The 17,762-nt window shown below is 33.4% G+C and overlaps 1 protein-coding gene across 2 annotated transcripts; it reads right to left on the reverse strand.

Annotated features, from left to right (window-relative positions):
• Positions 1–1,952: 1,952 nt before the first annotated feature.
• On the reverse strand, positions 1,953–3,425 carry LOC129235710 (putative glutathione-specific gamma-glutamylcyclotransferase 2). Of its 2 annotated transcripts, XM_054869705.1 has the most exons (3): positions 3,374–3,425; positions 3,175–3,312; positions 1,953–3,105 (listed from the first exon to the last, which is right to left on the reverse strand). In XM_054869705.1, the coding sequence occupies exon 3, from the start codon at positions 3,083–3,085 to the stop codon at positions 2,057–2,059; it is 1,029 nt and encodes a 342-aa protein (XP_054725680.1). In that variant the 5' UTR covers positions 3,086–3,105; positions 3,175–3,312; positions 3,374–3,425; the 3' UTR covers positions 1,953–2,056. The 2 variants fall into 2 exon arrangements, with proteins under 2 accessions (XP_054725680.1, XP_054725679.1); XM_054869704.1 differs by having other exon boundaries at positions 3,175–3,414.
• Between the last annotated feature and the right edge of the window lie 14,337 nt (positions 3,426–17,762).

Genomic DNA, 17,762 nt, shown 5'->3' on the forward strand with positions numbered 1-17,762 from the left:
CGTCTAAAGTTTTGCGTGCACTTCCATTTATGGATAAGGTCGCGCGCTTCCACGGTCTGTAACTTTCGTTCTAGTGCTCCGATATTTATGATTTTTTGAATTTATATTTTTAAGATGATGTACTTTTAGAATATGCCATAAAAAAATTTCGATTTTTTACTCCAACACAAGGTATATAACCCCTTAATAGATAGTATTGTGCCTGATCGAAGCTTTTTTTTCAAAATTAACAATATGGCGGCCTCAGGAAATATTTTTCAGATTTTCGAGAAAAAAACCGACAATTAATTGTTTAAAACAAAATCGAAATTTTTGAAAAAAAAAATTCTTCGATCACAGTCTCCAAAATATCGATTTGCTGTTGGCTACGTAGCATTCTACCTTCTTAAGTGTTATCGTTAGCGCGCTTATCTGCCACTTTCATACGTGGGTTGCTTGCAGCTGCTGCTAGCTACTTGCTCTCGAACGCTCCGGAGCGCCCGGCGCCCTTTGTTAATTGTTGAATAACTCGAAAAGTATTTGCCGGATTCACTTCAAATTTTCACACAATATTTTTAAGATATTATACTTTAAGAAAACGCAAAAAAGCCTTTTTTTGAAAATTCTGACTACCCTTGAAGTATGGCTAACATATTTTAAAGGTCATTTAATTCCCATATGGGTGCAGTCGATAGACCCGATAACGGTAGGAAACCGAGCTAGCCTGTAAGAATTTGTTTTTCCACTCCCTCAGTTCATTTTTGCTTGAGAATCCAGCAAAGTACGGCAGATATTGGATATTTCTTTTATTATCTTTCCAACAGTATTCTGGAATCAAACGCACAAATCGGCTATAATAGACCAATATTCATGAAATTTTATTTGGAACATTTAATGACGCTCTTTTAACATACCAAAGCTTGAAGGACATTTCTTCCTAGGTATCTAAGAGTACAGGGAATTTGTGTGCTCAGCGCTACTGGTCAACCTTAAATTTAAATTTAAATTTATCTTAAACTAGCTTTAACCCGCGGCCCCGCTCGCGTAGGAGTAGTTTTGAGGGATTTAGGATATGTATTGTATATAAAAGAATTACAAACAATAATTTCATAGAAAATAATTTTTTATTATAATAATAACCATAATATTACAATACCCGGCATCCGTTGCTATGCCTCGTTGAATAAAATCAAAACAACCAATCAGAAAAATATGAAGCAAAAAATTGAACTTTGCATTTGGGTCATAGTTGAACAGCTTATGCGGATTATGAAGTCTAGAGTGTGCTTTAAATAGTGGGAAATAGGAAAAACTAAGATTTTTTAGATTAAATTTAGGCAAATATTCGATTATTAGTGACGAATGAGAGTGGTGGCGCGGACTGGGGGCTGTGGGAAGGGAGTTCCATCATAAATACATGCCTATACCTTCGTTGGGTGAAAATATGAATGTATAAAAATTTTTACGTCATTTGGTGTTGACGTTTCGTAGTGATGAGCGGACAACGTACAGACATTCACCTTTATAGTATAGATAAACATCGAGTCATTTTCTTTTTTCTAAAAAGATATTACCTGCATCAAATAAGCTGTGCGTCACTGTATATTCAGAAAATTGAGAAAATGTATAGATAATACTCGTAGAGAACAGAACAACCAAAAAGGCACAGCCAACTTTAGGTTTTTAAAATTTAAACGGAAGTCAGAAACGATCTTCAAATTCTTGTACACGTCTACTAAAATCTCGCCAGGAAAGTATTACTTTTAAACGCCGAAATGTTGATTCACAATTATTTTGACAATTTGTAACATCTTTTCATTGATCTAAAATTAGAATCGATTCAAAGCGAAAAAGTCGGTCCTAACTTGACTATGAGTAAGGTAAAGTATGCACTAACTTCATCGAATATAATTTATTAATTGTAATTGTATTAATTTAAAAAAATTTCATTTTGTATTTATAATACTCCTTTTTATTGATAATTATACAATATTTCAATATTTAATATAATACAAGCACAGCAATATTTCAATATCTTCACTATAATTACACAGCTCTACGAATTTGCTTCTAATTCCTAATGGTTATTACTTGAAACGCTTTCTATTTGGCTATCATTACTACATTTCGATTGGAGTGCATGCAAAAGTTCCTGAAGGCTTTCTAGTTCTTTGGTCAAGAGTTCTTCACGCCAACCTCTGTGACTACACGCTTTATACAAATGTTCAACATCTCTTATCGTCTCGCGCACATCACCATCTGCGTTTCCAGTTTCTACAATTTCGGTAATTTCTTTCTTTAACACCTTCTCTAATAGCTTTGATTCATAATCTGTAATAAGTTGCTTCACTTCAGCTTCCAAATCGTACAAATGACGATCTTCCTCACCAGGAAACAATTCACGCACTGCACTTGCCAAATTGAAAAGATATTCACGATTCGGACCGCTTGGTCCAGCAGCTGTGAAAATTTGTTGCGCTATATCTGATAATTGCCACACATTCCCCGCATACGATTCATTATCGGGTGTTGCTATATACATTGTTATACTGAAGTGATTATCCGGCTGCTCAGGATACTCGTAGAATTTCACCTCGCAACGATCATAACCGTTCTTTTCGCGATAATCCAAATGTGCCAAAACTTCATCGCGATGCTCACTCGAAATACGATAAGCTACACCATAGACACGACTCTCTAAGCTTACAGTGGGCAGCAGTGTTACAACACGACCAGGTCGTGATTTTGTGCCTCTATGGTCAATGCTATTCTGGTAGAAGAGTCGTCTGTAACCTCTTATAAAGCCACGCTTTCGATCGATAAATGGGAAATCGGGTTTCCATATCAGTGAGCCGTAACCAAAAATCCATACATCGTCTTCACAAGGTTTGATAAAACGCGTCTGATTAGAAGATATGTTAATTGATTTACACAAATTGTCGATGGGGTCAAGCCATGCGGGCTGGTCGGGTTCTGAAATTCTGTTCTCAAAATATTTGTCATAAATATGCTTTACAAGGATGTCTGTGCTGCTGCAAACTTCGCCATTCAGTGGCAATTTCAGACCTTTGCAAAGCTCCAAAAATTTATCTTCACTTCTAAGCATTTCTTTTTCGCTATCGACACCTAAATGCGTGAAATTGTTAAGCCATCAAATAATTTTTGCAAGTTTTTAAAGAATTTTCCAAGTCTTACCAAAAATTTTGATTTCAAATGCTAGTCAACTCAGCTGATATGACAAAGAAGGTCTGCAGTGAGTTATATTTGTATTTAAAACAACAACATACACATGCACTAAGGCGATTATTTGACTGGGAATCGTTAAGTTAGAGTCTAGAAGTAAATTAAGCAGAGGTCACCCTTGTTTTCCTTTGTGTCTTGAAATTATAAGTACTTTGCCTTGGAATCAGAATTACAACAAACCGCTTCAGAATAATTGGCAGTCGGTATAAATATTTACGAATTACGTGTAGATGTAAACGTCAAGTTTACTGCGTTGCCAACTACTAGCATTCTCCGTTATATGCTACCAGAGAATTAAAATTTTGTATATTTCACGAATTAAAATATTAAACTTTAATAATCTCATATTCTCATAAATAATTACATAATTTGAAAAGAGAAATACATTTTTATGTGTATTTTTGATGTTGTTATAGCAGCATAAACATTCCCCAAACATATACGGAGAGTGCTGATATAGTGACAGTACTTGGCCGGATATTAATCCAGGTCGTTCCGATAGCGTAGAACACACTGTGGTGGAAGCGGTATATTTTTGATTTTGGTATGTGGTATTGTGATTTGGCATCATGGGTGGTGTTAAGAGTTGTTGTAAGCACGTTTTGTCCAGTTATCCAGCCCCACATCCCGACCAGTCACTACATGAAGGAGCCGAATCATTTTTATAGGTGATGGCAACATTGATGTAAGATTTCAGTTTTGGTAGTGAAAATGTAATTATAACACTGCACAACAGCATTTCTGATGATTGGGCTATGATACATGTTTTAGTGCAATTTTTAATGACAATTTCAAATCTATAACTGAAATTCCTGTATCAGCTCTATATGACACATTTGACGTTTTGTAATAAAACTCTATAGATTTAAAGATTATTTTATTTTATTGCCTTCTTAAGTTTAAAAAAAATTTTCTTTTATATGATTTCCTTGCTGAAGTTGAAGGCATAGAACTGTTGTTAATGCTCCAACAATAGTCGACCATCATGTGTGTGTTCCAGTAACCTTGATAGCGTTCCTCCATCGTACGAAGGTCCTGGTAGAATCGCTCGCCCTGTTCTTCGCTGAGATCCCCAAGATTGGCTGGAAAATAGTCCAGATGGTTGTGAAGAAAGTGTAACTTAATGCTCATATTACATCCAACCCTTTGGAAGTGACCCATTAGTTGTTCGACGTGCTGAGAATAGTCAGAACTTTTCTTATTTCCTAAGAAATTTTGAACAAGGCAAACAAACTCACTCTATGCCATTTTCTCAATCACTGTCATAGTGTCTATGAAATTTGAGTCTTTTATTAACGACCTTATCTGTGGCCCGTCAAAAATACCCGCTTTTATCTTTTCTGCACTCAATTTTGGAAAATTTTTAGACAGAAAAAGAAAACAATTTCCATTTTTGTCAAGAGCTTTAACAAATTGTTTTATAAGCCCCAGTTTTATATGTAACGGAGGTAAAATTATACGATCCCTTGATACTAAAGGTGGGCTTATCACGTTCTGTTGTCCTGGTACTAACGCTTCCCGAGCAGGCCAATATTTTTTAATCCAATGTTGATTTTTAGCTCTACTATCCCATAAGCAAAGAAAACAGGGAAACTTTGTGTAACCACCTTGTTGGCTTAAAAAGAAAGTTTACCATTTTTAAATCGACATTTTGTCTAAAACCAGAGCAATAGTTGTATATTCTTCTTTTACTTTAGTAGAATGTGCAATAGGCAATGAGCCCAATTTGTTCCCATTGTGTAAGAGAACACATTTTAAACTCCGTTTTGATGAATCTATAAATAAACGCCACTCACTAGAAACGTAATTTTGTAATCCCATTGCAGCCATTAAACCAGGTACATTTTTACAAAATACAAAGTCATCTTTTTCAGCAAAATATTCAAGGAAAGTTTGTTCTTTTCTGCGATAGTAAGAAATTTTAGTTTCTTTTGTGACTAAGTTTCTTTCTTTTAATCTAGACGCCGGTCTTTGACAGTCCCAGGTTCACAGGTTCAATCCAGATCATAGCAGTTTCGTATCTAAATTTATTCCTTTGACCGAAGTAATTTTTGTACGCCTCATTTACGAACGATGTCACATTCAAAAGGTTTTCTTGAAACATATACTCTCCGCAAATAAAACAAAAACTATTCCGGTCATTTATACAAACTCGTCTTGACGATGCCATAACAAATAATATTAAGAAAACTTAATATTTGTTTAAATATTCGTCAATTAACACCGAAATATAGTAATTTTTTTGTGATAGCTATAACTCGTAAACAAGAGCTGTTACAAAAAAAATGAGGGTATACTTAGAATCAGCGTTGTCAAATTAGTAAACATCAAGTATCAAAAGTCATTTATCAAACACAAAGTGCGTTTTTGTTTTTTTGTGTAATTAAATATATTTTTATATAATAAATATAGTTATTTGTGGATGTATTCTTCACAATATTTGTTATTTGATGAAGGACCTAGATAATACACATTTTCAACAGAACGATACTTCACCTAAATATAGGCATTTTTCACCAACCAATAAATTCAAATGTTACCAATTTGCCGTGAAAGGTTATGTCTAATGACGTAGCATTAAAAATTTCTGGAAAAAACCCAATTCAACACAAGATTTATCACTGAAATAAAAGCTTTTCTAATTAACCACTTGTTTATGTTTACATCCACTTTGTTTATGTCTGCATTCACTTGTCAGTAGGCCTCTTCTTTTCGCCAAGCGTTAACAAGTGGCGAATAGATGAAGTAACTGGTATAAATAAACATATATTGGCAACGCGGGAATAGAGCTGCCTTAAATTACATACATACAGTCTAATGAACTATAACCATACTCGCTAGCGGCAAATCTTGCTCGATAACTTTGTTGTTGCTTTCGCATGCAAATTTCTCGTCAAGTTAATTGCGCATAGAGAGCAGTCGGGAAATGGGGGGGTTCATAGATTGAACCGCCAGCCGGATTACAACTTTCGCTATCGCTAAAATGTAAAAATTTACTAAAATTCTAAAGCTAAATTTTATTTGGTGATAGCCAAAAATTGCGATTCTGTGCACCCTGTCGCTAAAAATTAATTTTTTTTTCTTGTTCACTCCACTCGGGAGCATAGGTCCTCGACAAGACTCAGTCTTGCGTTGGTTTCGTTAATCTATTTTGCTTTCCAACAGGGTAGGTGATTAGCCTGCCGCTCCCAGCCCTAAGTAATGGAAATGCCCACCTGCATTTGCTTAGGAACAACGCCTTCTTACTGCTTGAAGCGCCGTCTGTGTATCACATTTTTCTGGCAGAAGGATCACACAGACGGTTGAGGACCTCGCTAAATTTGGTGTCTGCGCTATTACCGCGATTGCCCGCTTCCTCTTGCTGGCGCCACTGATGCAATGTGTACCTGTGTCTTTTTCTTTGTTTTCTTGCTTGTTTAGCAGCCAAAATGCAAGTAATGCACTGACTTTTGTGCGGGAGTAAGGATTGGAAGGATAAGGTTTTTGTGGTTAAGGAATCAATTGCTTTTTATAGAAACTAGGAAAGTAGGTTAGTTAGACAATGTTTTACGTGGGACTTAGCCTAAATTTAATTTTTATCGGTCAAAAAATCGATTTTTTTTGTCTTATTAAATAGTATAATATGTTTAAAATATTCTCTTAAAATTTCAAATTGATCCGAGTAAAATTCTACGAGATAGACCCTTCAGAAGTTCCGCCCATCAGGCCATGTCAGTGCAGCGTTTCGCAGGTATACGCGTTTATCTCAAAACTCGATTTTTTAAGTCGGTGGACACGATTTCTCGAAAAGTTATGAAGCGATTTTGTTCAAATTTTGCACACATCTTTGGAATAACATTATTTAGTTATTGAACGAAGGATTTTTTTTTTTTTTATTACAACTAATTTTTTCGAGCCAACACATGACGAAAATTTGACCAAAAAATGTGTTTTTTTGTTCAAAGTCTGTCAAAAATTCAAATTAAATATTTTTTTTCCTTCGTCCAGTAACGAGATTTATCCATGTACTAAATAAATATTTTTGGTTTTTTGATTTTAGATGAACCAATAATGAGTTATGCTGTCCACGGCAAGAGCATTTTTTTGTGAGACGTTAAGGGAGATGAGGTACCAACGGCTGAGTTTTCGGAATTTTGAAATAAAACTTTCACAAAATACTGTCTAAATATGTATCTTTGATATGCTGATTTGTTTAAATAAAATATATGATTGTATATATTAAAAACAAAATAGTAAAAATACCCTTTTTTTGAACCTCTGTAACCCACCTAACCCCTTAATGCAACAGATTCGCAGCCTTCGCAAAAGCACAAATCTTTGAGACAGACTTTCAGCATTGCGGAAGAGAGGTTCTTGGAGCTGTTCAGGCTCACAAATGAAGTTTGTACCAATGTCTCTTCGAAGACCGTCCGTCCATAAAGCGTGAAAGGGCGGTAAATGGGTGCCAAAATGTCGCTACTTTAAGTGAATAAAGTTTTGTACATTTGTTTTACAAATTAATATTAAAAAAATCTGTATTATTTCCATGAAGCTACCAGGGGTTATGGTGACGAAACTTTTTGGCAAATGTTTCACAAAGAAGCATTAGCATTAGTGTTGAGAAAAGTTGCTGTTTTAATGAACAAACGTGAAATTTCCGAAGACATACAAACAGTAATAGAAGTAAGTTGTTTATAGTATGGAAAGAGGCATAGTTTTAGAATTTTTAAGGTTTTGCTGACTTTACCGTGAATTACGTTAGATGCTACTGGTTGTTCCCAAATTAAAATAAAGAAGCAGAAGTTAAGGACATTGGGCATGTATATATTTGTAGGACAAGTGGTCACTCCATAAATGTAAGATTAAATCAATATTTATTTAAAATATACGTTATTATAGAAATTCTTTTCAATGTATGCGGTTTGTACTCAAAAAATATTATATTGTAATGCGCGAGTTACATATATGAACTACTAGCAAACCCGGCCCCCTTCGCTGGGCACACTAAAATAGAATAGATATGGTTTAGAACAGAAAATATATGGTGTTCATATTATTTATTTCTTTATTCTTTATTCAAGCGCTTTGGCATAAACAATATTTTTTGTTTTTCTATTTGTTTTTGAGTAAATATAAAATATAAATTGAAAATCAGGAAAAAAGAAGATTGTTTTTAAATTTCAAATCAACGCATATGAATAGCTAAGAAATAATCGTCTTTTTTCCTGATCATCCATGAATTTTTCGTTTCAATTTATATGTTTTATTAAGCATTGGAGCTTTTTTAACCATTATCCATTTATATTTTTCAAAAAAAAAAATACGAAAAAAATTGTTTTTTCCACGAACACATAATTTCATTCGGATTTCACATCCAAAATCCACTCCAAAAAAATTCACAAACAATTTTTACATGTTGCACTTACGTTTTTTCCTTATGGCATCCAAATCAGAAAGAAATATTGACACATTGACAGTTCAGTTCCGCTCCAAGCGTTAAAAAAGTAAGCGACATTATGGCTGGCTCAAAAGAACGCTGTACCCGTTGCCACTGCTCCGAATTACAACCAAACTTTACGAAACCCATTTTCAATACTTACTTAACAATGTGCATAAGTTTGGTTTAATTCGGTGCAAAGACACGGCGGGTCCACGTTTTGGCATATATTTCGAGACCCTAGTCATCAATAGGTATGAAAATTACCCCGTATTAAAGCATTTATCAACAACTTTCATTTGATACCCATATTGTACATACACAACCAAAGGTTACCCGGGATCACGTTTTGACCTATATCTCGAGACCCCAGTCACGTAGCGTTTTTCGTTTATTTTTTTGAAAGATATAAATGGATAATGGTTAAAAAAGCTCCAATGCTTAACAAAACATATAAATTGAAACGAAAAATTCATGGATGATCATATGCGTTGATTTGAAATTTAAAAACAATCTTCTTTTTCTTGATTTTCAATTTATATTTTATATTTACTCAAAAACAAATAGAAAAACAAAAAATATTGTTTATGCCAAAGCGCTTGAATAAAGAATAAAGAAATAAATAATATGAAATTCACATATTTTCTGTTCTAAACCATATCTATTCTATTTTAGTGTGCCCAGCGAAGGGGGCCGGGTTTGCTAGTACATATGTATAATTAGCGCGTACACCCTTTTTTTGGGTGTTTGGCCGAGCTCCTCGTCCTATTTGTGGTGTGCGTCTTGATGTTGTTCCACAAATGGAGGGACCTACAGTTTCAAGCCGACTCCGAACAGCAGATATTTTTATGATGAGCTTTTTCATGTCAGAAATACACGCGGAGGTTTGCCATTGCCTGCCGAGGGGCGACCGCTATTAGAAAAATATTTTTCTTAATTTTAGTGTTTCACCGTTTTTTAGTGTTTTAGTGTTTTTCGAACCTACGTTCTCTCTGTGAATTCAGAATGGTAGTCAGGCGCCAACCCATTCGGCTACGGCCCCCGAATTGTAGCAAAGAACATAATTAACTCATACATAATTTTACATATTGGGAGGTTGAATTAGTTTTAAAGGTTTTTTTCGAAGATTTGGAGCTTTATTGTGAAAAGACGGTACAAAATATTTTATTCGAAGTATTGGCCATCGCTAGCTACAACTTTCGCCCATCTTTCGGGCAATTTCCGGATGCCGTTTCTCCAAAATTCTGGCCGCTGCTTGGCTATCCATGACTCAGCCCATATTTTGGTAGCCTCGTACGAGGAGAACCGCTGGTCCGCCAAATCGAGACTCATATGCCGGAACAAATGATAATCGGAGGGAGCTATGTCTGGACTATACGGCGGGTGGGGTAACACTTCCCAGCCAAGCGTTCCAAGGTATTTTTTGACAGGTTGAGCAACATGCGGCCGAGCGTTGTCATGTTGCAAAATAACCTTGTCGTGCCTTTTTACCGTTTCCGGCCGTTTTTCTTTCAATGCCCGGCTTAAACGCATCAATTGCAGTCGGTAACGATCCCCCGTGATTGTTTCGCCCGGTTGGAGCAGCTCAAAATATACGACGCCGACCTGATCCCACCAAATGCAGAGCATGATTTTCTTGCCGTGAATATTCTGCTTGATAAAGTGATAAATAGCGCCATCTGTGTGTCACCTTTAAAACTAATTCAACCTCCCAATAATATTATGATTATGAATAATATTCGTAGAGAAATTGAGAATAATAAAGCATTAAGAGAAGTCTTTTATGAAGACAAATTTTTTTAAGTCTCGCAACTTCAACTTGGCTCTCTTTTCGATTGGCGCGACAACCGCTACGCGGTTTTGGCCGAGTTTAAATAGGCAATATATGAAAGGGGAGGAGGTGAGAAAGGGAGGGGGTTACACTAACTCAACTTTGCTAACTTCTTACCACTGATGCTGGAAGCATTGCAACGTCTTAGGCGAATTTTGACAGTTTTGAGAGTTGACATGCACATTTGTGCCCGCATCTTCTCCTTTTATAAACGTTCTCTGATACCACTTGGGGCGAAAGGATTATGAGGCAATTAGAGTAAATAACGGCAGAATGCAAATTAAAAAGCTTTCGAATACTATCGATAGTATTGAAACCTAAGGATGAATTAAGGGGTTACATACCTTGTGTTGGACTAAACAATCGAAACATTTTTTATGACATATTCTAAAAGTACATCATCTTAAAAATATAAATCCAAAAAATCATAAATATCGAAGCAGTAGAACGAAAGTTACAGACCGTGGAAGCGCGCGACCTTATCCATAAATGAAGTGCACGCAAAACTTTAGACGCGATTATCAAAAACTATTTAACCGATTTGCATAAACTTTTTTTTTTAATTATTCGAAGTTACAACTCGTGAATCTAAACGGTTCACTTTTTATAAATATTTGCATAGTTCGCTGGAATTAATAGGACTATGAATAAGTTCGTGCGGTTTTACAACAGATGGCGTAACTTAATTATTATTCCATCGATCCACATTTCCAAACATTCATTGGAGAGCTACTGTCGTAAGGCACAAACGTCAGTATAAGTTTTTTATTTGAAGCGTAAACAACAATATTTTTACCACACTTGAAAATGTCGAATTTCGTGCCAAATAATGTGTTTTTGCGGGGAATTCTTCTTCATTATTTTAATATGAAGAAAAAAGCAGCCGAAAGTCATCGTATCTTGGTGGAAGTTTATGGTGAGCATGCTCTAGCTGAGCGAACGTGCCAGAAGTGGTTTGCACGCTTTAAAAGTGGTGATTTTGGCTTGGAAGACGAAGAACGCGAGGGTGCGCCGCCAAAGTTCATGGATACCGAATTGGAGGAATTGCTCGATCAAGATCCGGCTCAAACGCAAGAAGAGGTTGCAAAAACTTTGGAAGTTGATCAATCAACCATTTCCAAACGTTTAAAAGCCATGGGAATGATCCGAAAGGTAGGCCATTGGGTGCCGTATGAATTGAAGCCAAGAGACGTTGAACGCCGTTTTATGGCATGCGAACAACTGCTTCAACGGCACAAAAGAAAGGGTTTTTTGCATCGAATTGTGACTGGCGATGAAAAGTGGGTCCATTACGACAATCCAAAACGTCGGGCAACGTATGGATACCCTGGCCATGCTTCAACATCGACGTCGGCCCAGAATATTCATGGCCTGAAGGTTATGCTGTGTATCTGGTGGGACCAGCTGGGTGTTGTGTATTATGAGCTACTGAAACCGAATGAAACGATTACGGGGGATGTCTACCGACGACAATTGATGCGTTTGAGCCGAGCACTGCGAGAAAAACGGCCGCAAATGGGATGTCCTACCCCACCCGCCGTATAGTCCAGACCTTGCGCCATCCGATTACTATCTCTTCCGATCGATGCAACATGGCCTGGCTGACCAGCACTTCCGTAATTACGATGAAGTCAAAAAATGGATCGATTCGTGGATTGCGGCAAAACCGACCGAATTTTTCACAAAGGGAATCCGTGAATTGCCAGAAAGATAGGAAAAAGTAGTAGCAAGCGATGGACAATACTTTGAATATTAAATTTGTAACCATTTTACGTCAATAAAGTTTCAAATTTCGAAAAAAAACGAACTTATTCATATTAATTTTTTTTTTTTTAATTTTTCAACCCCTCAAAAATCGTTTTTTTTTTGGTGCAAAGCGGTTTTCATATCGAGAAAATTTTTTTTTGAGTAAATAAACCATTCAAAATTCACTAAAAAACATTTTCTACAATAATCATTTAATTTTTTTGATTTCAGTTGAGCTGCTCATGCGCCACCGTGATCACCGCAAACCTCTTCTAAAACACGGCGTTTCGGGGAAGGGGCGATATCAACAATAAATAATAACATTTTTTTAAATAAAAACACAAAAATGTATTCCTCGAGAGTTACCCTTCAGTATGATATATGCCTCATTTGAATAAAAGTTCTAAAACATATTTAAAAAAAATTATGACAATCGTCCATTTTTTTGGGTTCACAAGGTATATAACCCCTTAACGATGGACATTCATGAGGATGTCCCGGACAGCCCGTACAGCTTCCAGGTTCCATCTTATTCGATATGCATCATTCATACAAATCGAATCATAGATCTTGCGCAGAATTTTTCTCTCGAAAGCTCCTAATAATCGTCCATCGGTGTTCGTCAATGTTCAGGACTCAGCGCCATACAATAAGACCGCCACGACAGTCGGTTCTACGTTACCGAAACGACCCGGATTTATATCCGGCCAAGGACTGTCACTCCAGCAGCATTCATCGTATGTAAGTATGGGGAATGTTTATGCTGCTACAACAGCAACAACAACAACAACAAACAAGACCGGGAGAATAATGGAATGATAGAGCTTTTTTCATGCATCGAGGGCTCTGCTTTTCTAATGCATACCCACAGCCCAAATTAGCCCTGTTGGAAAGAGTTATTCTTCGCTGGATCTCTTCGTTGACGTTGTTGTTGGTGTTATTGGATGTTGGATCCTAGGTATATAAAGTTCTTGACTACGCCGAACTCGTATTTGGTCAATCGCAACCAGCTTTCAATTTAAAATCGGATACCTCCTAAATTGATTACCCTTTATATGTGAACCTATCATTATAGCGCCAATCGAAAAGAAGAAGAACAAGGCACATTTCCCTCTCTCCGCATGCTGCACAAAATTAAAACACAGTTTTAAATATTATTTTCCATATTTTTTTCTCATTTATTTACTCACTTTGAAATCAATACCATTTCATTCAGTGTAGTAATTGCATTTATGTTTGTTTTGTTTTATTTTTTATCTTAATACTCTTTTTTGTATTTATTTTTTCTCATTTCATGCTATAATACGCTTCCGTTTCATTTATGTAATTTCTAAATTGTAAGATACTGATGTGTGTTATTAATTTTTTCATTTATCATTTATCATCTAACACCAATACATTATCATTATACACACACGCGTACATATCATGATGATCAAGTATTAATCATACATATCTATGAACATGAATGTGACTAAAAATAAATTAGCATCAGCATAATCCCACAATGATCATCGATCATTGACGATCGCCAACAAAACTATCATCATGTGAACTATTAGCTATGATCAGCTCAATGCAAACAAAGAATAAACCAAATACAAATTTAAAGTACTCAATACATATAAATGTAAATATGCGTCTATTTATATGTATGTATATATATATATTTATTTATTTAATTTAGTTTATTTCATTACTATGTATATTTATAATTAAATTTATCGCTTATCCGTGATTTCTTATGTTTTCTTTTATTGAATACTTTTTTTTCTTTTTTTCTAATTTCTTTTATGTTTACTTAATTCATTTACTTTGCATTTTTTGTTTGTTTTTGTTTTTTTAAATTACACCGAAATTTTAATTATTTATTTTTATTTTTTCGATAGATTTTGCTTGCTTTATCCTTCTCGCCTATCGCTATCGATTAATTATGTTTATATATATATATATATATTTATTTGTATATATATATAATTATGTATGCATATACATAATCGTTAAATTAATTAATTTTAATTTAAATATAATTTCTTTTCTTGCTTATCAGTTTGCTTGTTTAATTTTATTAAATTACTACTAAATGGTATTTTACAGGATTTTTTCTTTAGCGATTTGTAGCTTTTTTAACATAATTTGTTCTCCTTTTACATAATTATTTATGTGTAATATATTTATATATAGTAATTTATTATTCAACTATACAAAAGAGTGTGTGAAGAAGAGCGTAGAAAGAGCGGTGTGTATGTTTTGCCTTATTTTTAATTTTTTTTTTTTTACCTTTTTTTGTATAATTTCTTTGTTCATTTTGAAGTTTAAATTCCTTTAACTAACTGCAATGCCTTTTTCAATATTACATTTTGTTAATATTTATTTTTGAGTGATATCTTCTTAACTGCGCTTAACATTCAATGCAAAGCTCCACGCTACGCCACTTAGACCAGCTGAGATAATTTCTTTTTTTTTTTTACTTCTGTTTATTATTATTATTATTTATTTTCTTTTTTTATTATTTTTAAATTTTTTCTTGTTTTTTAATTTTTTTAATTTTTTCACTTCTAACGTTCTTCTTGCTCTTGCTCTGCTTGTTTTCTTGCTAGTTTTTACATACGCTTACTCTTCACATTCGCTTTTCACCAACTTGTACGTGTATTCTCTTTGTTGTTGTTGTTTTATGTATTCTGCATTTGTTTTGTATTGGCTTTGCATTCTACTGCGTTTTTGTTTTTATTCTGTTCATTTGTTTGTGTAATTTGCGTTTAGATTTCTTATATAAAAAATTGTTATCATTAAATATAAAATTCGTTAAGTGGTGGAGCGTTTTGTGTGTATTGTTGGTATTTGTGTGATTTGAAAAGATGAAATGAATGCAACTCTATTAGCTTCAATAGTTTATATTATTTTTTGGCCTTATAGCCTATTTCCACCAAGAACCTAAGTACAGTTAAGAGTTCTGTTAAGCTTAAAAATTTTACCAGCTGATTTTCCTTTACATCTCACATTTGCTGAAAACAGACGATTGCAAGGCGCATTCGTACAAGGTGATAGCAATAGAGCAACTGACTTGTTTTTTGTTTTTTTTTTTTTGTTTTGCGAAAGTGATGTTTTTTCTGTTGCAGTTTCGTTTGCGTGTTTACATACTGTTTGAAATTTTAAATTCCTACTACCAATTACAAAACAAAAAAAAAAAATAAATAAAAAACAAAGTAGATGTAAATTTTATTTTTATCCTACTGCTATCACGTTTGGCTGCCTGCGAGAGCGGCTTATATTTTCATGTGAAAAAGGTCATAAGGGCAAATTTTATGATTTAGCTTGCGTTTATAACATATTTTCTTTCCACGCAATGTGCCTGAAAGTACCTTGTAAAAAGTATTTACCTCTAGCTCTGTCGACATAAGATTTTCTGTTAGAGCAGCAATACCAAAGAATGTTAATGGATACATGTTGTTTAACATTTGCGCCTTCTCATTCCATTAACATTCTCTGGCAATACTCACTGAGTACTGAGAATAGAAGTGAGCTAACGCGCAACAATAACTTCAAAGGAATTTGAGCACTTAAATGAGAACTGAAACAGCAGTTAAGGCTCTGCGGGAATTACGTATTATCCATATATCATATTAATTTTTTTAGAGCTGGAGTTATTTAAATAATTAAAAATAAAATTGAAGAAAATACAATTTCATACTGAGGCGGAGAAAAAATTAGATAAATCATTAAATGGAAATTTAAAATATAAACAAAAATAAAAAATATTTACTATTATTATTTAAATAAATAGAAATATGAAAATTACCAATTTAAAATGAAAAGATTGTAAGTTAGTAAAAAATTAGTAAATTAAAAAATAACCCTTGTTATAGTTTTAATAAAAAAAAACATTGTTTTGGCTAAATTTTAATGTTGAAAATGTTAATTCATTTAAATTAATGGTTTAAAACCAGTTACAACACATTTATTATTTTCTTGTCTTGATTTTTGTTAAAGAAGTTCAAGTTAATGTTTTGAAGCTCTCATGAAGTCTGGACCAAACGATTTGTGAAAACGGAAATTCTAAAAACAAAAATCACTCTTAGCGAAGTTTCATTTAAAAGTTTTAAGGCCTTCTGATTTTGAAAAATAAAATATAAATCCGGAGATTCTTGAACTAAAAAAATAATAATAAAATAAAAAAGGAATAAGTAAGTAAATACAAAAAAATATGAAATATAGTAGACAATTAAAAAATAAATAAAAATAGTACTACAAAATTTAAAAATGTAATATATAACAAAATATATTTTTATGGAAGAAATGTATATTACTTAAAAAAAGTAGATTTCAAAAACAACTATTGTTGCAAAAAAACTAAAATTTAATTAACAGATCCAATATAAAAAATGAAAATAAAAAGTTTCGAACTTATTAAGGGTTTATATGTTTATTTATTTATAATAATTTATTGTATAAATTTTTCACTTATAAAAAAAAATTACTTTAAAAAATATATATCAAAAATTGCGGTCTGACTGCGAGGCCAGAAAATAAAACCCAAAGAATAATTATTATTTCTATCCGAAATTTTTTGTTTTAATAACAATAATATTATTTATTGTATTTTATAAGTATTTACAAAATAATACAAGAAAATATAACAGATCGAAAGAGTGTGGTCATAAAATAATTTTTGAACTTAATAAAAAGAAAAACGCAAAAAACGAGATGCTAGAGAATCTACATATTGGTTTTGAGAATCTCGTTGTTTTGGGAAATCGAACAAACACTTGGTTTTGCTCACCGGCATTACCAGCCTTGAAAATAGTCGAGCAAAACCGTGGAGTTTTACTCAACCTATGGCGTAGTTTCGAAAATTGTAGCAAAAACAGTTTTTTAAACAGTTGAGAAAATACAGGGCACAGGGCAAAATTAAGGGCACTTTAAAAATTATAAATTTCTTATCGGCACGGAAAGTTCAGATTTCGAGTGTGATTTGTACCTTTTTGTTATAAAATGGACTTTATTTTTATAATAAACTGACAAAACGGTAATAAAATAAAATAAATTTTCAATTGAAAATATATATAATAGCGTGCCAAAATTGTTGCATATTTTTGGGCGCATAATTTAATATTGCAATATTTTACTTCTATTGAAATAAAATAAAATAAATTAAAACAAAGCTAATATAAATAAAATAAAAATAAATTGAAATATTTAAACAAAGATTTATAAATAAAATGAAATTATATGCACCACACCAATGAATTGTATAAAAATGTTTTACTAAGGCAAAATCACCTTAAGCTGGGAATTAATGTAATTTGATTAATTCAAATGTTTGTGTAATTTAATTAAACATTTTTATTTAAGGTATTTTGTTAAAAAAAAAATTAAGTTGTATATTTTTGATATGATATTGAGTTTGTATTGTAAATTAATATCGTTTTATTTTTTAAATTTAGCCTACTCCAAAGAAAGAATATTTAATATAAAAAATAGCATTTTTATGTGTGCTGTCAATACATGTGAAATGGTTGATGTGCCATTCTGGCACTCCTCAAAACG

Source organism: Anastrepha obliqua, chromosome 1 (genome assembly GCF_027943255.1).
Source record: "Anastrepha obliqua isolate idAnaObli1 chromosome 1, idAnaObli1_1.0, whole genome shotgun sequence".
NCBI classification, from domain to species: Eukaryota; Metazoa; Arthropoda; class Insecta; order Diptera; family Tephritidae; genus Anastrepha; species Anastrepha obliqua.